Source organism: Liolophura sinensis, chromosome 13, assembly GCF_032854445.1.
Source record: "Liolophura sinensis isolate JHLJ2023 chromosome 13, CUHK_Ljap_v2, whole genome shotgun sequence".
Classification (NCBI taxonomy): Eukaryota; Metazoa; Mollusca; class Polyplacophora; order Chitonida; family Chitonidae; genus Liolophura; species Liolophura sinensis.
The window spans coordinates 20,099,344-20,117,318 of record NC_088307.1 but is presented as its reverse complement, the minus strand read 5'-3'; the positions used below and the strand labels follow the sequence as shown (position 1 = coordinate 20,117,318).

General features: G+C 39.8%; 1 protein-coding gene across 2 annotated transcripts; it reads right to left on the bottom strand.

The window, feature by feature from the left end:
• Nucleotides 1-206: 206 nt before the first annotated feature.
• LOC135480795 (neuropilin-1-like) lies at nt 207-4,617 on the bottom strand. Of its 2 annotated transcripts, none has more exons than XM_064760722.1 (5): nt 4,533-4,617; nt 3,205-3,241; nt 2,333-2,584; nt 684-891; nt 207-332 (listed from the first exon to the last, which is right to left on the bottom strand). In XM_064760722.1, exons 1-4 carry the CDS (start codon nt 4,581-4,583, stop codon nt 716-718), a joined length of 516 nt encoding a protein of 171 aa, XP_064616792.1. In that variant the 5' UTR covers nt 4,584-4,617; the 3' UTR covers nt 207-332; nt 684-715. The 2 variants fall into 2 exon arrangements, with proteins under 2 accessions (XP_064616792.1, XP_064616791.1); XM_064760721.1 differs by having other exon boundaries at nt 696-891.
• Between the last annotated feature and the right edge of the window lie 13,358 nt (nt 4,618-17,975).

The following is a 17,975-nucleotide window of genomic DNA, read 5'->3' as shown; positions in this document are numbered from 1 at the left end:
ATCACATTGGTAACAGGCTCCTCGGTCATTGCGCTGAAGTAGCACACTAACCACTTTAGGTAATGGAGGCTTCATTATTGAGAAATAATCGTCAAAACCAATGAATATCTGCTTTGACTACTTTTACACGATAAATAATAAATTTTAAAAAGTTCCAATTTCAGTTCTGCCTATGCAGAATGTCAAATATTACTCAAACTCAAAAATATGCTTCTATCTACTATGATTTATTGACTTTGTTTTCATATTTATCTATAATTTCACCCTCGTAGGCGTAGATACATGCTCTTCTTCTGGCAGCAGATGATTCCAGTGCTCTTTCACATTCTTGCCTGCTCAAATATAGAAGAACAGCATTCCATCGCACATGTCAAACAGTGTCCAACAATACTAACGCACAGTCTACAAACTATTCTAGTCACCCTCTAACATGGCTTGTGAGTGTACTTACTTACTAGGCTGACCGCTGTATGGGGACTTGGGAAAGTTGCAGTTTAAAGCCACTTTTAAGCCACAAGAAGAAACGGAAGAAGGATTTTATACTTCTATACATTGGGCAAAACACACTTCGTAAGAGGTAAAAACCGAAAGTTTCATGTATCCCTAAAGAACGACTTAAAACCAATACATACCTACCCACTACATACATACATACATACATACATACATACGTACATACGTACAAAAACGCGTACTGTTTAAGTCGGGGTCAAGATCAAGGTACCACGGTGAAGTTTCCCCAGAAGAAGTCAGGCGTGGGTTTCGGAGGGCACGTAGCGTTAAGATTTCCGCTGCCGCTGCCAGACACGGAGTAGGCAATGTTACAGCCAGGCCTGGTTACACTGAAGTCGGACACAAACCTTAGGTCGACCTTCCCACCAGATGAAGGAACTAGAAAAGAAACAGGTTGAAGCTCTTTTAGTAGGAAATATATACTCTTGTCAGTTTCAAGTAGTTCCGAGGGCAGGTTTTTTAGCCAACTTCTGTCTCTTCCACGAACGCATGTATTTTCTATTTGGTAATGGCACACCAACCCCGTATTCACGACACCGCAAACCATTTCTAAACAAGGCGTAATTCCGCTCGTCTTTCCGGGTTAAACGCGCATGCGCCATCTAAAACCGATAACTTTTCAAGACCCATAACTGTGGTGAAGGCAAAATAGCTGCTGCTTTAGCGATGACTGTGAGGTGAATTCGGGTCTCATTTGTCCTTAACGAATGGAATCTACCTGAGATGTTACGTGTTCGGGCGATTTGAGAGGTAAGAGCCCAAGTTGACACCAGTTTTGGACCGTAGCCATAGTATAGAAAGCACTTATCGGACATGGCGTGAATCCGAGTATGGTTTACCACTGGTTACCCCTGCGGCTCCGATACCTGCCAGCCCAGAATGAAAAGAGGTGCTGAAGTAGCCATTTGCGGCTAGAATGCATGATGAAAAACTCAAAGTGACAAATAGTCAGTACAGATCCAGCAGCAGGGATACGAAATAAAAAAAAACACACTTCCATCTAGCTCCGGCATCAGGGACCACAACAATTCCTGATCAAAGATGCATCATAGCTCCTGCAACAGGTACTAAAAACCATTTCTGCGACAAAAAAGTCGCCATTGCTCTGGTCTTGCAGCAGATACTAAAAATATTCCTGAACATGAATATACAAAGACGACGTGTCAAAGAACTTTTCGCTCTATTCAACATGTACAGTACTTTAGCTCTTGCGGAATCGTCATCAGGCATGTGATCGAGGGTAAACCCATGACATAACGTGGCCAGCTAGGGCCCTTGATTTCCTCCTTATCTATCTAGCAGCGACCAGAGCGTGATAGTTGGCAAATGGTCACACGTAACAGGGGAAATCCGACCTCTTGTCAATTTATCTCAGTTAGAGTTTTATTCTGGCACTAGCACCTAGCTTAACTTAAGCGGAATTAGGTTAATAAAATACAGTGATGTTAAATGCAATTTCTTGCATGTCACTGATCTAGAATTATTCAAAATGCTTTTTTGCCATCACCATTAATACGCCATTACATGAAAACAATGTAAAGGGACCAGGCCTCGAGAGTGCTCAGTCCACCAGCAGTATCCGGGTTTGTGCAGCAACAAAATATCCCAGCATGGAAGGGTAAAACCAGAGCAATGACGACGCTATGATTTCTCTGCCTCGTTTTCCTCCAACGATAATTTTGTCGCCGTCTTATGAATGAAATATTCTTCAGCGCGGCTCAAAATACCAATTAAATACATAAACCAGATAACAGCAAATTGCGCAAGCCCCTCTCTCCGCCTCAACATGGTTTAAAGTATAATAACGTCAAATCCTCACCTGTGCCCGACAAACCGTCGAATACTCCGCAGTAACGACCCCCTGCCAACTCAAAGTAATCATATGGGCAGCTTCTATCCCTAGAGGACTCTATATCACAGTTGCAAGCGTAGAAATCAACGGAGAAAGTCGACAATCCTGTAGGCTGGATGGTGTACAGACAGTCCATGTTGTTCTGGTAGTCTTCCGGGTAGTTGGGAGTCTGTATAAACCCGCTAGTGTTCGTGAACACTTGTGGGGCGCATCGTGTCACTACAAAGAAAACAACAAGTTTTGCTTCTTTATAGCTTTAAGTTAGAAAGAATTTCTTGCTATGTTATATTTTAGTAGTTCAGCACTGTATTTAGGATATTCCGACAGCTTCTACTAATGAAACTGGACTGATTGGTCCGGTGTCAGTATAATGTCAAATGTCGGTGTCCGGTGACAAGATACTTCAGTGGTATGGATTATGAAGATAGAAGAATTGGTATATTGTAATGACGCCTGCCGAAAACTACCCGGCTGGATGCTGAGCAATGAGTTATAAAAGTGGCAACCTTGAAAATCTTTAAGTGTATCTAACCTTATCGGGGATTGAATCAGGTTTTTTCGCTGACCAGGTCACCACAGTACTCTTTATAAAAGCAACTGTGTACAAAAAATACACAAGATACCACAGGCACACTTCAATTGTCACCAATTTGCACAACACAATAATGTGTACCTTTCATACATCAACACATCCTTATTTACATCATATATAAACAATAACATCAAAGTCTTTGCAATGAGCAGACCTGGCAGTGAAACAGCATTTTCGATATTTGCCATGCACAACATACAGTTAAGATAGTGTTATATCTTTTGTCAACACATACAGAAACTCTCACCTTGGCGCTTGCGCTCGTGGCCAGCAGGTGGTCTGGGCTAATTTAAAAACAGACAAACAACGGTCAAAGATTTAGATATGGATATAAAGTACAAATGTGGATTTAAATATACACTGAATAAATTAATCTGTTGACTGTAAAAGAAAATCCCTTCTCTGAGTGATACTAGAATGTATTCTGTTATTAGATCACAATATTTTGTCATGTTCAACATAACGCCATGTTAGTCTAATAGAGTGGTTATGTTGAATTAATATAACATGTGTGTTATATTTAACAGAATTATCTGCTGCAAAACCGGAATACATTCTAGTAACAGTCAGATAATAGATTTTTTGTTAAATTTATCAGATTTATTTTTTGAGTGTTCTTGTCAATTATGACATCTTTTCCGATAATCAGTCAAGATAATATTACATTTATGAAACTTACTTTTTCCATGATATCTTAATATTGACACAGTACGGGCAGAAAACAAACGTGAGCAATTTAAAAAAGAAAGAGAAAAATGCGAAGAAAATTATACAAACAATACAAAATATAAATTTGAAATCATTGGAGATTTATCCTAAAACGGACAAACATCTTATATATATATAAACTTATATATAAACTTCTGACTAACGAATAGTAAAATGAAGTTTATATCAAAATAAACTGTCCAAGAATGTAATTTTATTTATTAAGCATTATTCTCAGTACAAATGAAATACATTGCAAAATCCATTCTGAACAATTACATTCTCAGATTTTTCCCTTTTTACATGTCAAAGCTCAGTGGTTGCGTCTAAACATGGGTAACACGCCTGCACGTGGACAGTCTGCAATCAGTGAATATCTTAATAAATACAGGAATAAATGCAGGGTCAATCCAAGACTTTACAGGGAATTTGCAGATTCCTTTAGCCTTGGTGAGAATAAATACTGGACAATCCTCGTGTGACCACCATCGCTTAAGCGATGAATTCTGGAGTATATGGTCACACGACAGTCAAGTCAATATGATAAAAATACGCCGTTGGCGGAAACAGTATAAATCATTTATTTTATATGTCATTTCATTGGTGTTTTATGCGCTTCTCAAGAATATTTCACTTATACGACGGCTTCCAGTATTATGGTGGCAGAAAATCGAGCAGAGCCCGGGAACACCCACGATCATCCGCAGGTTGCTGTCAGACCTTCCCACGAATGGCCGGAAAGGAAGCCACCAGGAGCTGGAGCGAACTCACAGAAACCGCATTGTTGAGAGGCTCCTGGGTCATTGCGCTGCGCTGGAGTGTTAACCCCTTTGGCCACGGAGGCCCTGAAAATAATTTAATACGTACCTTTGCGACGACCAATACAATGGCGAGTAACAGGACACTGAAGGTGTACATGGTTGTCTTTCGTCTTCTTCTGAACTCGGAGAATACATACCAGTCACTGTCACTGCAACTATTATACTTACCTGCCTCCCACCTCCAAACCAGGTGGGTAAACTGATCATTATGGACTATTGAGCGTTACAACTATGCAAGAATGTCTATGTTTGCTCTCAAGTCATCTGAGACAATACAATATTGACGCAATCGTTGCATTCCGCAAACCATTTGTTGAATTACCGTGTGATTTGCAGTGCTTTGCGGATTTAAGACTAATGTTCGAGTACTTTGTCATATTACATATCGGTGTTACATCATCTATTAAGAGCACTCACGCGAACCGTCAAAAAAAGGTATTCAACAGCGTATAATTAACGATATGGTTTTCTCGAATCACAGCAATACTGCATCTAGTTGTGCTTATCCCACAGGGTATAGGGCTGTATAACAATTCATCTTTTTTACATCAACCTGGCATCTTTACATGTAATTACCTGAGAAGTATTCGCGAATAACGAGTTTTAATTTTGAATTGGACTTCATTCCTAGAAAAGCGACTCTCTTCAATTAAAACTGTTCCATTGATTCCCTCTCACATGTTACCAGCTTTGTGTCCTCGAAGTCGGGTGGATCAAATCCGGTTCGGGTCATACCAAAGACTTTAAAAAATGGTACTAGTTGATGGCTCTCTTGGCGCTCAGCACTCAGAGATTAGAGCAACAGGACGTGGTGGCAAGGTGTCAGTAGCCTATAGTGTGACTACATGGGTGGGTTGCCGTGTCTGGTGCCCTCGGCATGATATTCCAGGAGCAGCAGCACTTTGGCGGCATGAACCCACGCTGTCACAAGTATACTCTCAGTATATGTACACACTCAGTACATGTGCACACTCAGTATATGTACACACTCCCAGTGACTCCTCGTCGTCTCTGACTGAGAAATTGCTAAGTAGGGCCTACGAACAAAATCCCCAAGCATACATATCTACGTGTATACTTACAGGATGCTGGCGTAAACCACGGACATTTAGCAAATTACTGACGAACTGGTTAAAAAAAAAGTGGTCTTCAACGAACGTAATAGACTGTGGAAACGGGTCCAAGGGCCGTCTAGGCCCCGGAAGCTCCGAGATATTAGATTGCCAGAGAGAGAATCTGAGTGATGTCGAAGTGTTTTGAAAGGAGATTTGGCCAATGTGTACACATTCATTTTCACATTAAAAAAAAAAAAATGTTTTTGGTGAGGTTGAAAACAGGCCGTCCCTGAATATATAGTATTTATTGTCAAAGGGTTCCAGAGTAACAAAGAACACAAGTAAAATTACACCATAGCATGTGATAACAAGTCACTTAATTGATCATGAAAACTCGTTACATTTATTTATATGACCCCACTTATAAAATATATATACACATTATATGTATTTAGAACTCTTATTGCAATAAGGGTCTACCGGGTACAGTGTTTACCAAGTTCACATTTCTGTAGCTTAGTATGTAGCCCACATTTTAGCGTTTAGCATTTTTGGCTACTGCTGCATGCGCGGTACGATTCAAGAGAGGTAATTCTGTGAAACACGCCGTCATCCACCGGAAACAATATGGAGTGGTTCACACAACAGTTCATGTCTAAATAGGCCTATAAACTATTTAGTAAACTGGTACGAAATTGTCCTCCCACCATAATTCAGAGCTGAATTCCGAACTTGAAAATCCAAATAGGCGTATTTCCGACAAAGTTCTGAGACAGTTTAACTCAGCCGGCGACACTCCACCCACCTCACGCCCCTGCTAATGCGATCGCTGTGATTTCAAGTCCACGTTGGCTTCCTCTTCGGCCGTACGTGGGAGGGTCTGGAATCACGTGCGGATGGCCTTGGGTTTCCTCCGTAACCTGTCCGGTTTCCTCCCACCATAATTCATAGGCCTACGTCAGTTCCCGTCTTGAAAATCTGAATAGGCCTATTTGCGACATTTTAACTAATTTAGCATATTATGTTAACTTAAGTACCGCAGTAAAACTAAAAACTTAGTACACCGCCTATTCACTGGAACGTATCTCACAGAGAAGATCTGCAGCGGAAATTCCCGATATTGGTCGAAACTGGCCGACCTTGGCAACCCGTGAAAGTTTGTAGGTGGGAAGTGCGCAAGCCTCTGTCGGATTTCCGAACTTGAAGAAAATGCCAAGTTTTTCCCAAAATACAGAAGAAGGTATGTATTCGAGTATTATGTCCGCATTTTTCTCAGCCCTATGTTTTGTGTATGGAGTGTTTTCTTTAGTGTTTGGAATGAGAACGCTTTCGCATTTATTCAATTTCATCATGGCCGTTAGAAGTGTTGATAAAGGGTCCACATCTCGCCACAGCATTTGTAGTGTATAGTAGCCAAGAAGAAAAAGAAGTACTTTGTCAAAAGAACTGAGTAAGCATTCGGAATTGATCTATATTGCAGTGTTATATCGTAACATGTACGTAAAGGGTGGAGAAAATAAATTATGCATGCATGTAAATCTTAAAGTCAGGCGCTCCTTCGCTTTCAGATTCTCCTTGAAAATCTTTTTTTGTTTCTTGTTTTTTAGTCATTTCATTCCCTCTAAATACCTCTACTGCAGATTTAGTGTGGCGGTTGCGAAGGACGAAATTTGAATTGTTTTTCTTTTCTCATAATTGTCATGCTTGAGAAGTGCTTGTCAGAGTTTTTGAAGTGAGTACTAGTTGTAAGGCATTAAGAAGACAGCACGATAGCATTCCTGTAACATAGAAAGCACTCTTTTGATAATTATTCTGAAATTTGTTTAGTTGAGTATTTTCTTTAATTTACTATTGCCTACGCTCATATTTACTCTTTTGCTCATTTTCACTTTGCTTTTACAAATTTTACTCAGAAGCCTAAGAGCAAAAATTGTTGCACCTCTCTAGGTAAATTTTTGGACAATCAGTCTACTCCATATTCATTTTTATCTTTTTTCTTTCAGGGCTGTTAAAGATGTATGTTTTCAGGCGGTATTGAAAGAGACAATCGTTCATCAGAATTTCTATGCTCTTATAAATATGTCTGTTACACCAGAGAATGGTGATCAAAATGAACCAAAATGTTGCTCAAAGGAAAGACAAAACCGAAACCATCCAGTTAACTCCAGAGCTCAGCCTTGCCTTGTGTGTGAAAGAATTTTGCCTTTAACATTCTATTCCTCAAGGCCTGTCAGGGACAAGTTTGCAATGCCTGTAGTGACAGTGTGTCTCACCTGTGAGAAACTTTCATCTCCCAAAGACATTGGCAACAATCTGATCACCCCTGAGAAACCATTCTCCTGCGGGTCGTGCAAAAAGGTGTTCCGACACAAGGCTAAGCTCATTGAACATGAGCGCACACATAGTGGTGAGAAGCCGTTCCCTTGTCCGGAGTGTGATAAAAGTTTCATCAGCCGTCAAAGACTGCGCTTGCACTCAACAGTGCACACAGGAGAAAAGCGCTATGGTTGTGCCGAATGTGGGAAGCGCTTCCGACTATCCCAGTCTTTAAACATTCATCGTCGCATTCACACTGGTGAGACACCTTATGAGTGTGGCGAGTGCGGAAAGAGATTTAAGGCCCTCCCGAGTCTGTACTCGCACAGGAAGATACACAACAGATGACTCTTATTGTCCATGTAAACTTGTGAAGGTATACACCAGATGACTGTCATGATAGATTTAAAGTTGTGAAGGTACACACCAAAAATGGCTTGGGCAGATGTAAAGGTGCCAAGGTACACACCAGATGACTCAAATAGATGTAAAAGTGCGAAGGTGCTCACCGGATTACTCTTGTGGTGGATACACACCAGATGGCTCTTATGGTGGATGTACAGGTTTAAAGGTTCACACCAGATGACTCAGGTAGATTTAAAGGTATTGTGGTACACACCAGACGACCCTTGTGGTGGATGTACAGGTGTGAAGGTACAGACCAGATGACCCTTGTGGTGGATGTACAGGTGTGAGGGTGCACACCAGATGACTCTTGTGGTCAGTGTTAAGGTACATGTACATCTCTGGTAGATGTACACTCCAGTTGACTCAGGTAGATGTCAAGGTGTGAAGATGGACACCTGATGACAGTACAGGTGTAAAGGTACACACCAAATACATGTATCCCTGTCATATTGTAATAGGTGTTTAAATGTAGAACATACATCTGTGGCTTTTGAGTTGTACTAGGTGTACAGGTGCATGCCTAAGCCCTGCTCCTCAAGCGTGTTGAAACCTAAGCTGTAAGCATTGTGGCATTACACATGATACATGTATGTGTTTATCATGTGTGGCCATAGTAGTTACATTCAGTAGTCAATGGTCACTGTGTGGAATAGGTGTTACTCACCAGGTGTCTAAAATTGTATTGTAATACAATGTTGGTGTAAAGGTACTAACTGGACGACAAAATTGTAATTGGAGTAAAGGTTCTTACCAAATGTCGAAAATAGTAACAGATGTAAACATACTCACTTGGGTCCAGTTGTTCAAAATTGTATTAACAATTAAGCTTGGTTTAACTTTAGTCTGGAATAAAGTCCTATTATTTTATATAAGGCCAAGACTGGTATTAAGATTTAAGCCTGGCTTAATCTTTAAAGGCAAAGAACACACTACATGAAAATAAACTTTTGAATAACCAGCCCAAGGTGCCTAAAATTGTGATACATCTGAGCTGGTAATTTATAAAAAAAAAACATGACCCTCTTTGTAAAATGGGTTCCAGATGTAATAGCCGTCAATGTACATACCCAGTGACTATAGGTTGTGAATATGTTTAAAGGTATGTGCCTGTTAACTCAAGTAAATGGTGTAATAGCGGTGTATGCGCCAAACAAGTCACTAAATGAGCAGTGGCCACCAAGCTCAGCGCACAGATTTCAGCAGATGTCAAATGATCAGTAAACTGCAGATAGAAAAATTTTTGAAGATTCCAGCAACAAAACACATGATATGATCAAGGTCATGTGACTGTGTAAAGTTGTTGCACATGAGTTGTATCTGCCATTTTTTTTTTTTCTCATCACATTTCTGTGGACACTGGTTGATGTTGATGAAGACATCCAGCTCGTCCATCCAACAAGACCCAGCTCGTCCATACAGCAAGACCCAGCTCATCCATCCAATAAGACCCAGCTTGTCCATACACCTGGGGATATAATCTGCTCATTTGTTGCTAATTTTTTGTTGTTGTTGTCGCTTATCTTTGGACCCAGTTTCTGAAGTCAGAAATTCTTGTGTGGTTACCAGAACATGAATAAATTTCAAGGATTTTTTTTTTTTGTGGGGATCAAGAAATACCATTTTCAGCAACAGATGTGGTGATGTGTAGACAATATCCCCTTACTGGCAGCTTGTCTTGATAAAAGTTCACCCAGTTTGGGTAGTTCTTTAGTGCAGGCTATTTTTTTTCTTGAGATTTGTAATAGTGCTGTAAAAGCTAAAATTATATCATTTGCTAATTACTTTCTACAAAGTTAAGATAGTCCAGAATGGTAATACTGTGGACAATGTAAATTCTTGAAACACTCCCTTTATTGATGCGAATGTATCCAGGACAATTTATGGTGTAATAAGTCAGCTGTCTTCAGCATCTTTCAGTTGTTAAAAATGCCCCAGTTCACCATTGCAAAGTGAACTGCCAAGTCTTTCAGTTTTTGCAATTCCCAGATTTGTTGGATTTTTTTTTTTTTTTTTTTTTTTTTTTTTTTTTTTACGGGTTCATTGCTCTCGTAAGAGAGAATGAGTGGCCTGGGTTATAACCTTGACCATTTGTGTTACATTTGAAGTTTAATGATGTAGATTATTTCTTTACACTGTTAGGTTGTTGAGTTAGCCATGCTGTAACATGTTACTGTTGTTACCACAGTTGTTTGATTTGTTACACCCCAACACTGTGGGTTGTGTCTGGAAATTCTGATTGTGCCATTTGAAGCTTGTTACAGTGTTGTTTACTCTGATAATGTTATTGTTGACACTGCTCTTATTTATAAACGCATTTAATACTGATGATGTAAGTATTTATTTATTTATTTGATTGGTGTTTTACACCATACTCAAGAATATTTCACTTAAATGATAGTGGCCAGCTTTATGGTGAGAGGAAACCAGGCTGTATCCAGGGGAAACCCACGACCATCCGCAGGTTGCTGGCAGACGTTCCCACGTACGGCCGGGAGGAAGCCAGCATGAGCTGGACTTGAACTTACAGCGGCCACGAGATTTCTGGTGAGAGACTTCTGGAGGATTACTCTGCTCATGCTGGAATTTTCTCCGACCATACATGTAGATGGGAAGATGTGTCAGCAACCTGCAGATGGTTGTGAGTACCCCCCAGGCTCTGCCCAGTTTATTCCTACCATAATGTTGGTAACTGTTGAATAAGCGAAATATTCTTGTGAACACCAGAAAACATCAATCAAATAAATAAATATATTTTTGTTGAGTATATTTAGTGTTTACTAGTTGGATATGCTTGTGAAAATGAAGATGGCAGCACTTGTGGGGTTAGTTGTTGGAGTGGTCTTGATTGGTGTTTGTAGGTGCATAAAGTTCATTCAGTCAGTTGAGCACGAGGCTAAACTCACTCACTCATTCAGTCATGTCAGCTGATCATTTGTCTAACTTAAGCCTTAAAGTATGTTCAGGCCACACCAATTTTTTTTTTTTTTTACAGGCAGAGTGCATTTTTTTTTCAAAGTTGGAAGAGGGAATAAAAATAAAGGTGAAAAATCACTATAAATACATGATGGTTACAAGCCCAATAACTACATGATGGTCACATGCACTATAACTTCATGATGGTCACAAGCACTATAACTACATGATGGTCACAAGCACTATAACTACATGATCATCACAAGCACTATGACTACATGATCGTCACAAGCCTATACAACCTGCGGATGGTCGTGGGTTTCCCCTGGGCTCTGCCCGGTTTCCTCCCACCATAATGCTGGCCACCGTCATATAAGTGAAATATTCTTGAGTATGGCGCAAAACACCAATCAAATAAATAAATAAGCCCTATAACTACATGATGGTCACAAGCACTGTAACTACATGATAGTCACAAGCTCAAATAATACCATTAAATAGCTTTATTCAGTGTAAATTTTTTTGAACCATGGTGCTAGCTGTATTCCACAGGATATCCTTCATACCAGTCTAATATTTCAACCTAGCGTCTCTTAAGACTGAAGTACTAATTCAACAGTAATTTATTTATATAAAATTAACTACTTTGTCCAATATTTGCAAAAACAGAAGACAACGAACGCAATGACACTTTTTAATTTTATAAATTTTAATTTTACAAAGATTTAGACAAATAGTTCAGAGTTATTCCTTATGTGATACATGCAATAATTTGAAAACTTATTTGTTAAAAAAAAAAAATACAAAAAACAGAAAAACATCTATTACCCAGAATTCATCAAAACAATGTGTTTCTAAAATACATACTGCGGAAAAAGTGAAGGAACCATTAAAACACTGTCAGAATGAGACTGCGTCTTTGGTTTCACACCTTAATAATACTTAATGTAATGATATAAAGTACATCAGACTGACTGACTGCCCTTGCCCAAAGGTCAGGAGTTCAAATCATGCAAAAAGACTGGTTTGACATAGGTAAGACTTGGTTTCTCTGTCATTTCCCATTCTGTCAGTTTCACAGTGCAAAGCAACTTTGACATGTTTTCACAATGGTTTCTCCATCTCTTCATAACCAAGTTTCACACCGCAAAGCAGCTTTGACATGTATACAAATGGTCCCCCCACCAATTCCCAACCATTTTTCACAATGCAAAGCTGCTTTGACATGTATACAAATGGTCTCCCCACCAATTCCCAACCATTTTTCACAATGCAAAGCTGCTTTGACATGTGTTATTAATGGTTTCTCTGTCTCTTTCCATCAAAGTTTCACACTGCAAAACTGCTTTGTTCTTAATGATTTCTCCATCCCTTCACAACTAAATTTCACACTGCACAGCAGTTTTCACAGGTATACATAATGGTTTCTCGTCTTTTCTCGGCAAAGTTTCACATATGCAAAGCAGCTTTGACATGGATACATTTTGATTTCTACATCTCTTCCCAATCAAGTTTCACACTTCAAAGCAGTTTTGACATGGATACATTTTGATTTCTACATCTCTTCCCAATCAAGTTTCACACTTCAAAGCAGTTCTGACATGTATACATAATGATTTATCCATCTCTTCCCAACCAAGTTTGGCATTGCAAAGCAGCATTGACATACATGTATACACAATGGTTTCTCCTTTTCCCAACCAAGTTTTACACTGTAAAGCAGCTTTGACATGTATACATAATGGTTTCTCCATCTCTCTTAACCAAGTTTTACACAGTTTCAGCATTATGCATAATGGTTTCACATCAAATCCTTGTCAGGTTTCACAATGCATCTCAGCTTTTGCACTGCCACATTTATATAAATTATGTAAATGGTTTCCCAGATCCATCCCTAGAAGTTTCACACTGCAAAGCAGCATTGACGTACTCATAATGTATTCCTCCAGCCAAGTTTCACACTGGAAAGTTAAGCAGCTATGACAAGTATTCATTATGAATTACTCCAACCATGTTTCACACTGCGAAGTAGGATTGACATGTATTCATAGTAGATTCCTCCAACCAGGTTTCACATTGCAAAGTAGCGTTGACATGTATTCATAATAGATTCCTCCAACCGATTTATTTATTTGATTGGTGTTTTACGCCGTACTCAAGAATATTTCACTTATACGATGGCGGCCAGCATTATGGTGGGAGGAAACCGGGCATAGCCCAGCGGAAACCCACGACCATCCACAGGTTTCCTCCAACCGAGTTTCACACCTCAAAGGTGCATAGACATATATTCATAATGGATTTCTCCAGCCAAGTTTCACACTGCAAAGTAGCATTGACATGTATTCATAATGGATTTCTCCAGCCAAGTTTCACACCTCAAAGGTGCATTGACATATATTCATAATGAATTCCCCGAACCATGTTTCACACTGCAAAGTAGCATGTCAATATATTGACATATATTCATTATGGATTCCTCCAGCCAGGTTTCACATTGCAAAGTAGCATTGACATGTATTCATAATGGATTCCTCCAACCAAGTTTCACACTTCAAAGGTGCATTGACATATATTCATAATGAATTCCCCGAACCATGTTTCACACTGCAAAGTAGCATGTCAATATATTGACATATATTCATTATGGATTCCTCCAGCCAGGTTTCACATTGCAAAGTAGCATTGACATGTATTCATAATAGATTCCTCCAACCGATTTATTTATTTGATTTGATTGGTGTTTTACGCCGTACTCAAGAATATTTCACTTATACGGCGGCGGCCAGCATTATGGTGGGAGGAAACCGGGCAGAGCCCGTGGAAACCCACAACCATCCACAGATTTCCTTCAACTGAGTTTCACACCTCAAAGGTGCATAGACATATATTCATAATGGATTTCTCCAGCCAAGTTTCACACTGCAAAGTAGCACTGACATGTATTCATAATAGATTCCTCCAACCAAGTTTCACACCTCAAAGGTGCATTGACATATATTCATTATGGATTCCTCCAGCCAGGTTTCAGATTGCAAAGTAGCATTGACATGTATTCATAATAAATTCCCCAAACCAAGTTTCACACCCCAAAAGTGCATTGACATCTATTCATAATGAATTCCTCCAGCCAGGTTTCACACTGGAAATTATAGCAGCACTGATGTGTTCATAATTGATTCCTCCAGCCAGGTTTATATGATTTATTTGATTGGTGTTTTACGCCATGCTTAAGAATATTTCACTTATACGACGGCGGCCAGAACTTTGGTGGGAGGAAGCCGGGCAGAGCCCAGGGGGAAACCCATGACCATCTGCAGATTGCTGGCAAACCTTAGCACATGTAGCTGGAGAGGAAGCCAGCATGGGCTGGACTTGAACTCACAGAAATTACACTGGTGAGAGGCTCCTGGGTCATTACGCTGCACTAGCGTGCTAATCAACTGAGCCCCGGAGGCCAGTTTTCACACTGGAAATTATAGCAGCTATCACATGTAATTATATTGGTTTCACAGATGTAACACACACTGCAAACTAAGCTGTTTTGAGACATGTTTGGTTTTCAATACAATACACCAGGCTACATAAAAATATGTTTGTCTCTTGAGTTTATTAACCATGTGCAGCCCTCAATACCCCTCCATTCCCGAAAGCTCTTATGGGAATTTTGATAAATTTTCATTCTAATTACTTTAAACTCTATATCTTTTTCATGAGCCAGAATACAAACAAAAGCCCAATTTTTGTTTTTTGATTATTGGTTGGGTGGCAGAGTTTGGGTTTTTGAACTTTTCCACACTGCAAGGTCTCGTACAAAATACATGAATATGTAAGTGAAAATAATACTGGTTTATTTGTATATGGCAGTTTAAGCGGAGATTAAGCAGCTTAGGCTAGCTGAAGACCTATAGTTTCAAGGCAGATTTTAAGTTTGTAACCTTCTTTGGAAAGACAAGGACAAATGTTATGTATTTTTTAAATCCATTCAGAGATAATGTAGAAATTCTGGTCTTACCTATGACAGTTATATCTTCTACCTTGAGGCTGAAAACCAGCAACTTCATTTAAGATTTATTTATTTATTTGATTGGTGTTTTACGCCGTACTCAAGAACATTTCATTTATGTAATGGCGGCCAGCATTATGGTGGGAGGAAACCGACCATTCGCAGAATGCTGGCAGGTCATTTAATACCTTTCGACATTTCTTGACTGGAAAATAATATATTAACAGACGACGTTTCACTTCTCATACTTTAACACTTCACAAACTAATCTTGCTTTATATCATGGCCACTGTCATGTGACAAGGGAGGTAATTCTGTGCAGGCCTGAAAAAAAAAACAATTTTCTCTCTTCCAGAAATTACAGGATAGAATTGTAAGGTGGGTTTGATGCAATGCTTAGACGTAAATTCATTTCACTTCAACATGCTCAATTTCTATTTTGGCCATGACATGGCTAAAATACTGCAGACAAAGAGCTAAGCCTTGTTTAACGCTTCAAAAACTAATCTTGCGTTACACCATGGTCACTGTGGTGTAACAAGGGAGGTAATTCGGTGAAGGCCTATCCTTCATCCTTTGTCAGGCCTATATCAAGGCATCAGAAGCCCTTATGAGAATATCACTTGTTATGGTATAACAATCATGTTGTATCAAAACATCTGTTGTAAGTTTCAGAGGATAGTACATGAAGAAAAGTTCTCTGCTTGAAATCACACTTTCAAATGCGTGTGACATCAATCCATCATAACTGCCAGTAATACTCAACATCAAATCTACCTGATTTGTGGTCACATAAGAAATATTATCACATCACATCAAGTGCTGAAGATTTTGTTTTTCTGGAATTTTCACTGACACAGGACATATAATGTTATTCTTCTTTGATACTTTGGAATCATGGTGTTAACACAGTTTCACAGGGCGTCCTGCATACATTTAAATATTTCCACCCAGTTTATCTTGAGACTGAAGTAGCATTATCCTGCCAGGAGTTTTACAACCACGACAACACAATCATGATGGATTTGACAGTATTATCAAAGCTTCACAAATCACAAAATTTGCTTTCCGTTTCAGAACTGTATGACGATAATTTAGGGTGCATTAGGTCTATATGAATACTGTTCGTATCTCCACAATACAATGCTGGCATATTGGGCACCTATTGGTTGACTTTTGAACCGCGTGAGCACACTGGCAACACATTTGGGCATGCCCACATGGAAACACAGCTGTATTTTTCTCATTTTCAAAACACACCACACAGTTTCGTGCATCAAGGCTGGCTTCAATCCTCTGTGTTAAAGAAGCTATTTCATCCGCACTATGTCCTCCTTCCCGAGATGCACGTCGCCTGCCATTTTCAGCACCTCGAAGACGTGGCTCCTGGTTTTGGGTCTGCACATCATGAGGCATGCTGTTGTCTCCCCCTGCCAGGTTGCGCATTGGTCTTCGCCTGGCAAGACCCTGGGAACCCATAGCTATATTACTGTCAATCCTTTGGTCTCTGTTTGCAGCTAAATTTGGAACGGTGTCTATATTGACCACATTTGGCCCTCTCTCTGTCTGGCTTCTTCCCGACCACCAATTTCTAATTTTGTGAGCTATAAATAGGTAAAAAACACTCAACACCAACGTCCAACTTAAGAAAACTATCCAAGCGGACTTCAATCCAAGAACACCGAGAAAAATCTGTTGACAAATCCACCTAAATACCTGAATCCAGTTCTTGAGATGTACGATAACGTAGGGGGAGATATGATTCAACACTGTAGCAGCTTTCCTGGCAAACACCGCGATCGTCTTCACTCCGAAACATGTGAGAGCGGCTAAATATTGCCCAAACTCACACGATCGCAGTAGAATGTACTGTACCACAGGTGAGTGTCGATAGTAAAATAGTCCGCCGAAACATACCCACAACAGCACTTTCCAACCCATTGCGACAGTCACGTATGGCAGTTGTCAGACATCAAAACTTGACACAGAATCTGTCAAAAAACATACTGACGTGTCCTTGTATGTCATCCTGTAACAGTTGTGCACCTAATAAATCTACAACTGATGAAAGAGTTAAATCTCTTGCTCAGAAAACGAAACCTGAACACCAGGAAGACCCTTCCCTTTCCGCCAGGTGGCGTGTTTCTGTTTGCTGTTACTCCACGCATCGGTGACAGTAATAACTTCGCCCTGGAAATCTAAAGTGGAAGCTTTAAGAACCATAATCATGGCCTAAAATACAACTTCAAATAGATATTTTCCTAGTTTGGCAATTTTGCTAACAAAACCATTTCAGAAAGATGGAGAGAAATTTTTCCAATCTGCTTTCGCATTCAATAACAACTGCCAGGTACAGGAGAGTGGCTTGTGGCCGTGTGCGTAGTAGGGTTAAGCGCTGCACAATATCATCAGCGCCTTGACATTACCTCGGCCACAGTGACATTTAGAGTTACGACTGTTTCCTTCTTTCAAAAGCTTAGCACATGTAGTATATCTCAGGGTAGAGAATCCTTTGTATGTCTAACCGTGGAGGTAGAATTTACCTCCATGGTTTAACAAAGCGTTAAGTTATTAGCTTTACAGATGAAGACCCCCCATACTGACATGCCCCACAAGAGTTCATTATCACACTACCTGCCTACTATGTACCTGTATAGTGAATGCAGTATATAGGTAGGGAATATACTAAACATATTAGCCATGCAAAAGTTTCTGTGACAACGCATCGAAAAGTTGTTCCCATTAGTTTAGATTTCCATGTGCGGCTGAGAATAAGCCCCTTTGCAAAATC

Excerpts from the sequence above, each read along its gene's own strand:
- LOC135480795 (XM_064760722.1), bottom strand. The coding sequence starts at position 4,583 with ATGTACACCTTCAGTGTCCTGTTACTCGCCATTGTATTGGTCGTCGCA. Across the intron at positions 2,585-3,204 it reads CCACGAGCGCAAGCGCCAAG|TGACACGATGCGCCCCACAA; the intron begins GTGAGAGTTTCT and ends TTTTCTTTGTAG. Across the intron at positions 892-2,332 it reads CGACGGTTTGTCGGGCACAG|TTCCTTCATCTGGTGGGAAG; the intron begins GTGAGGATTTGA and ends TTTCTTTTCTAG.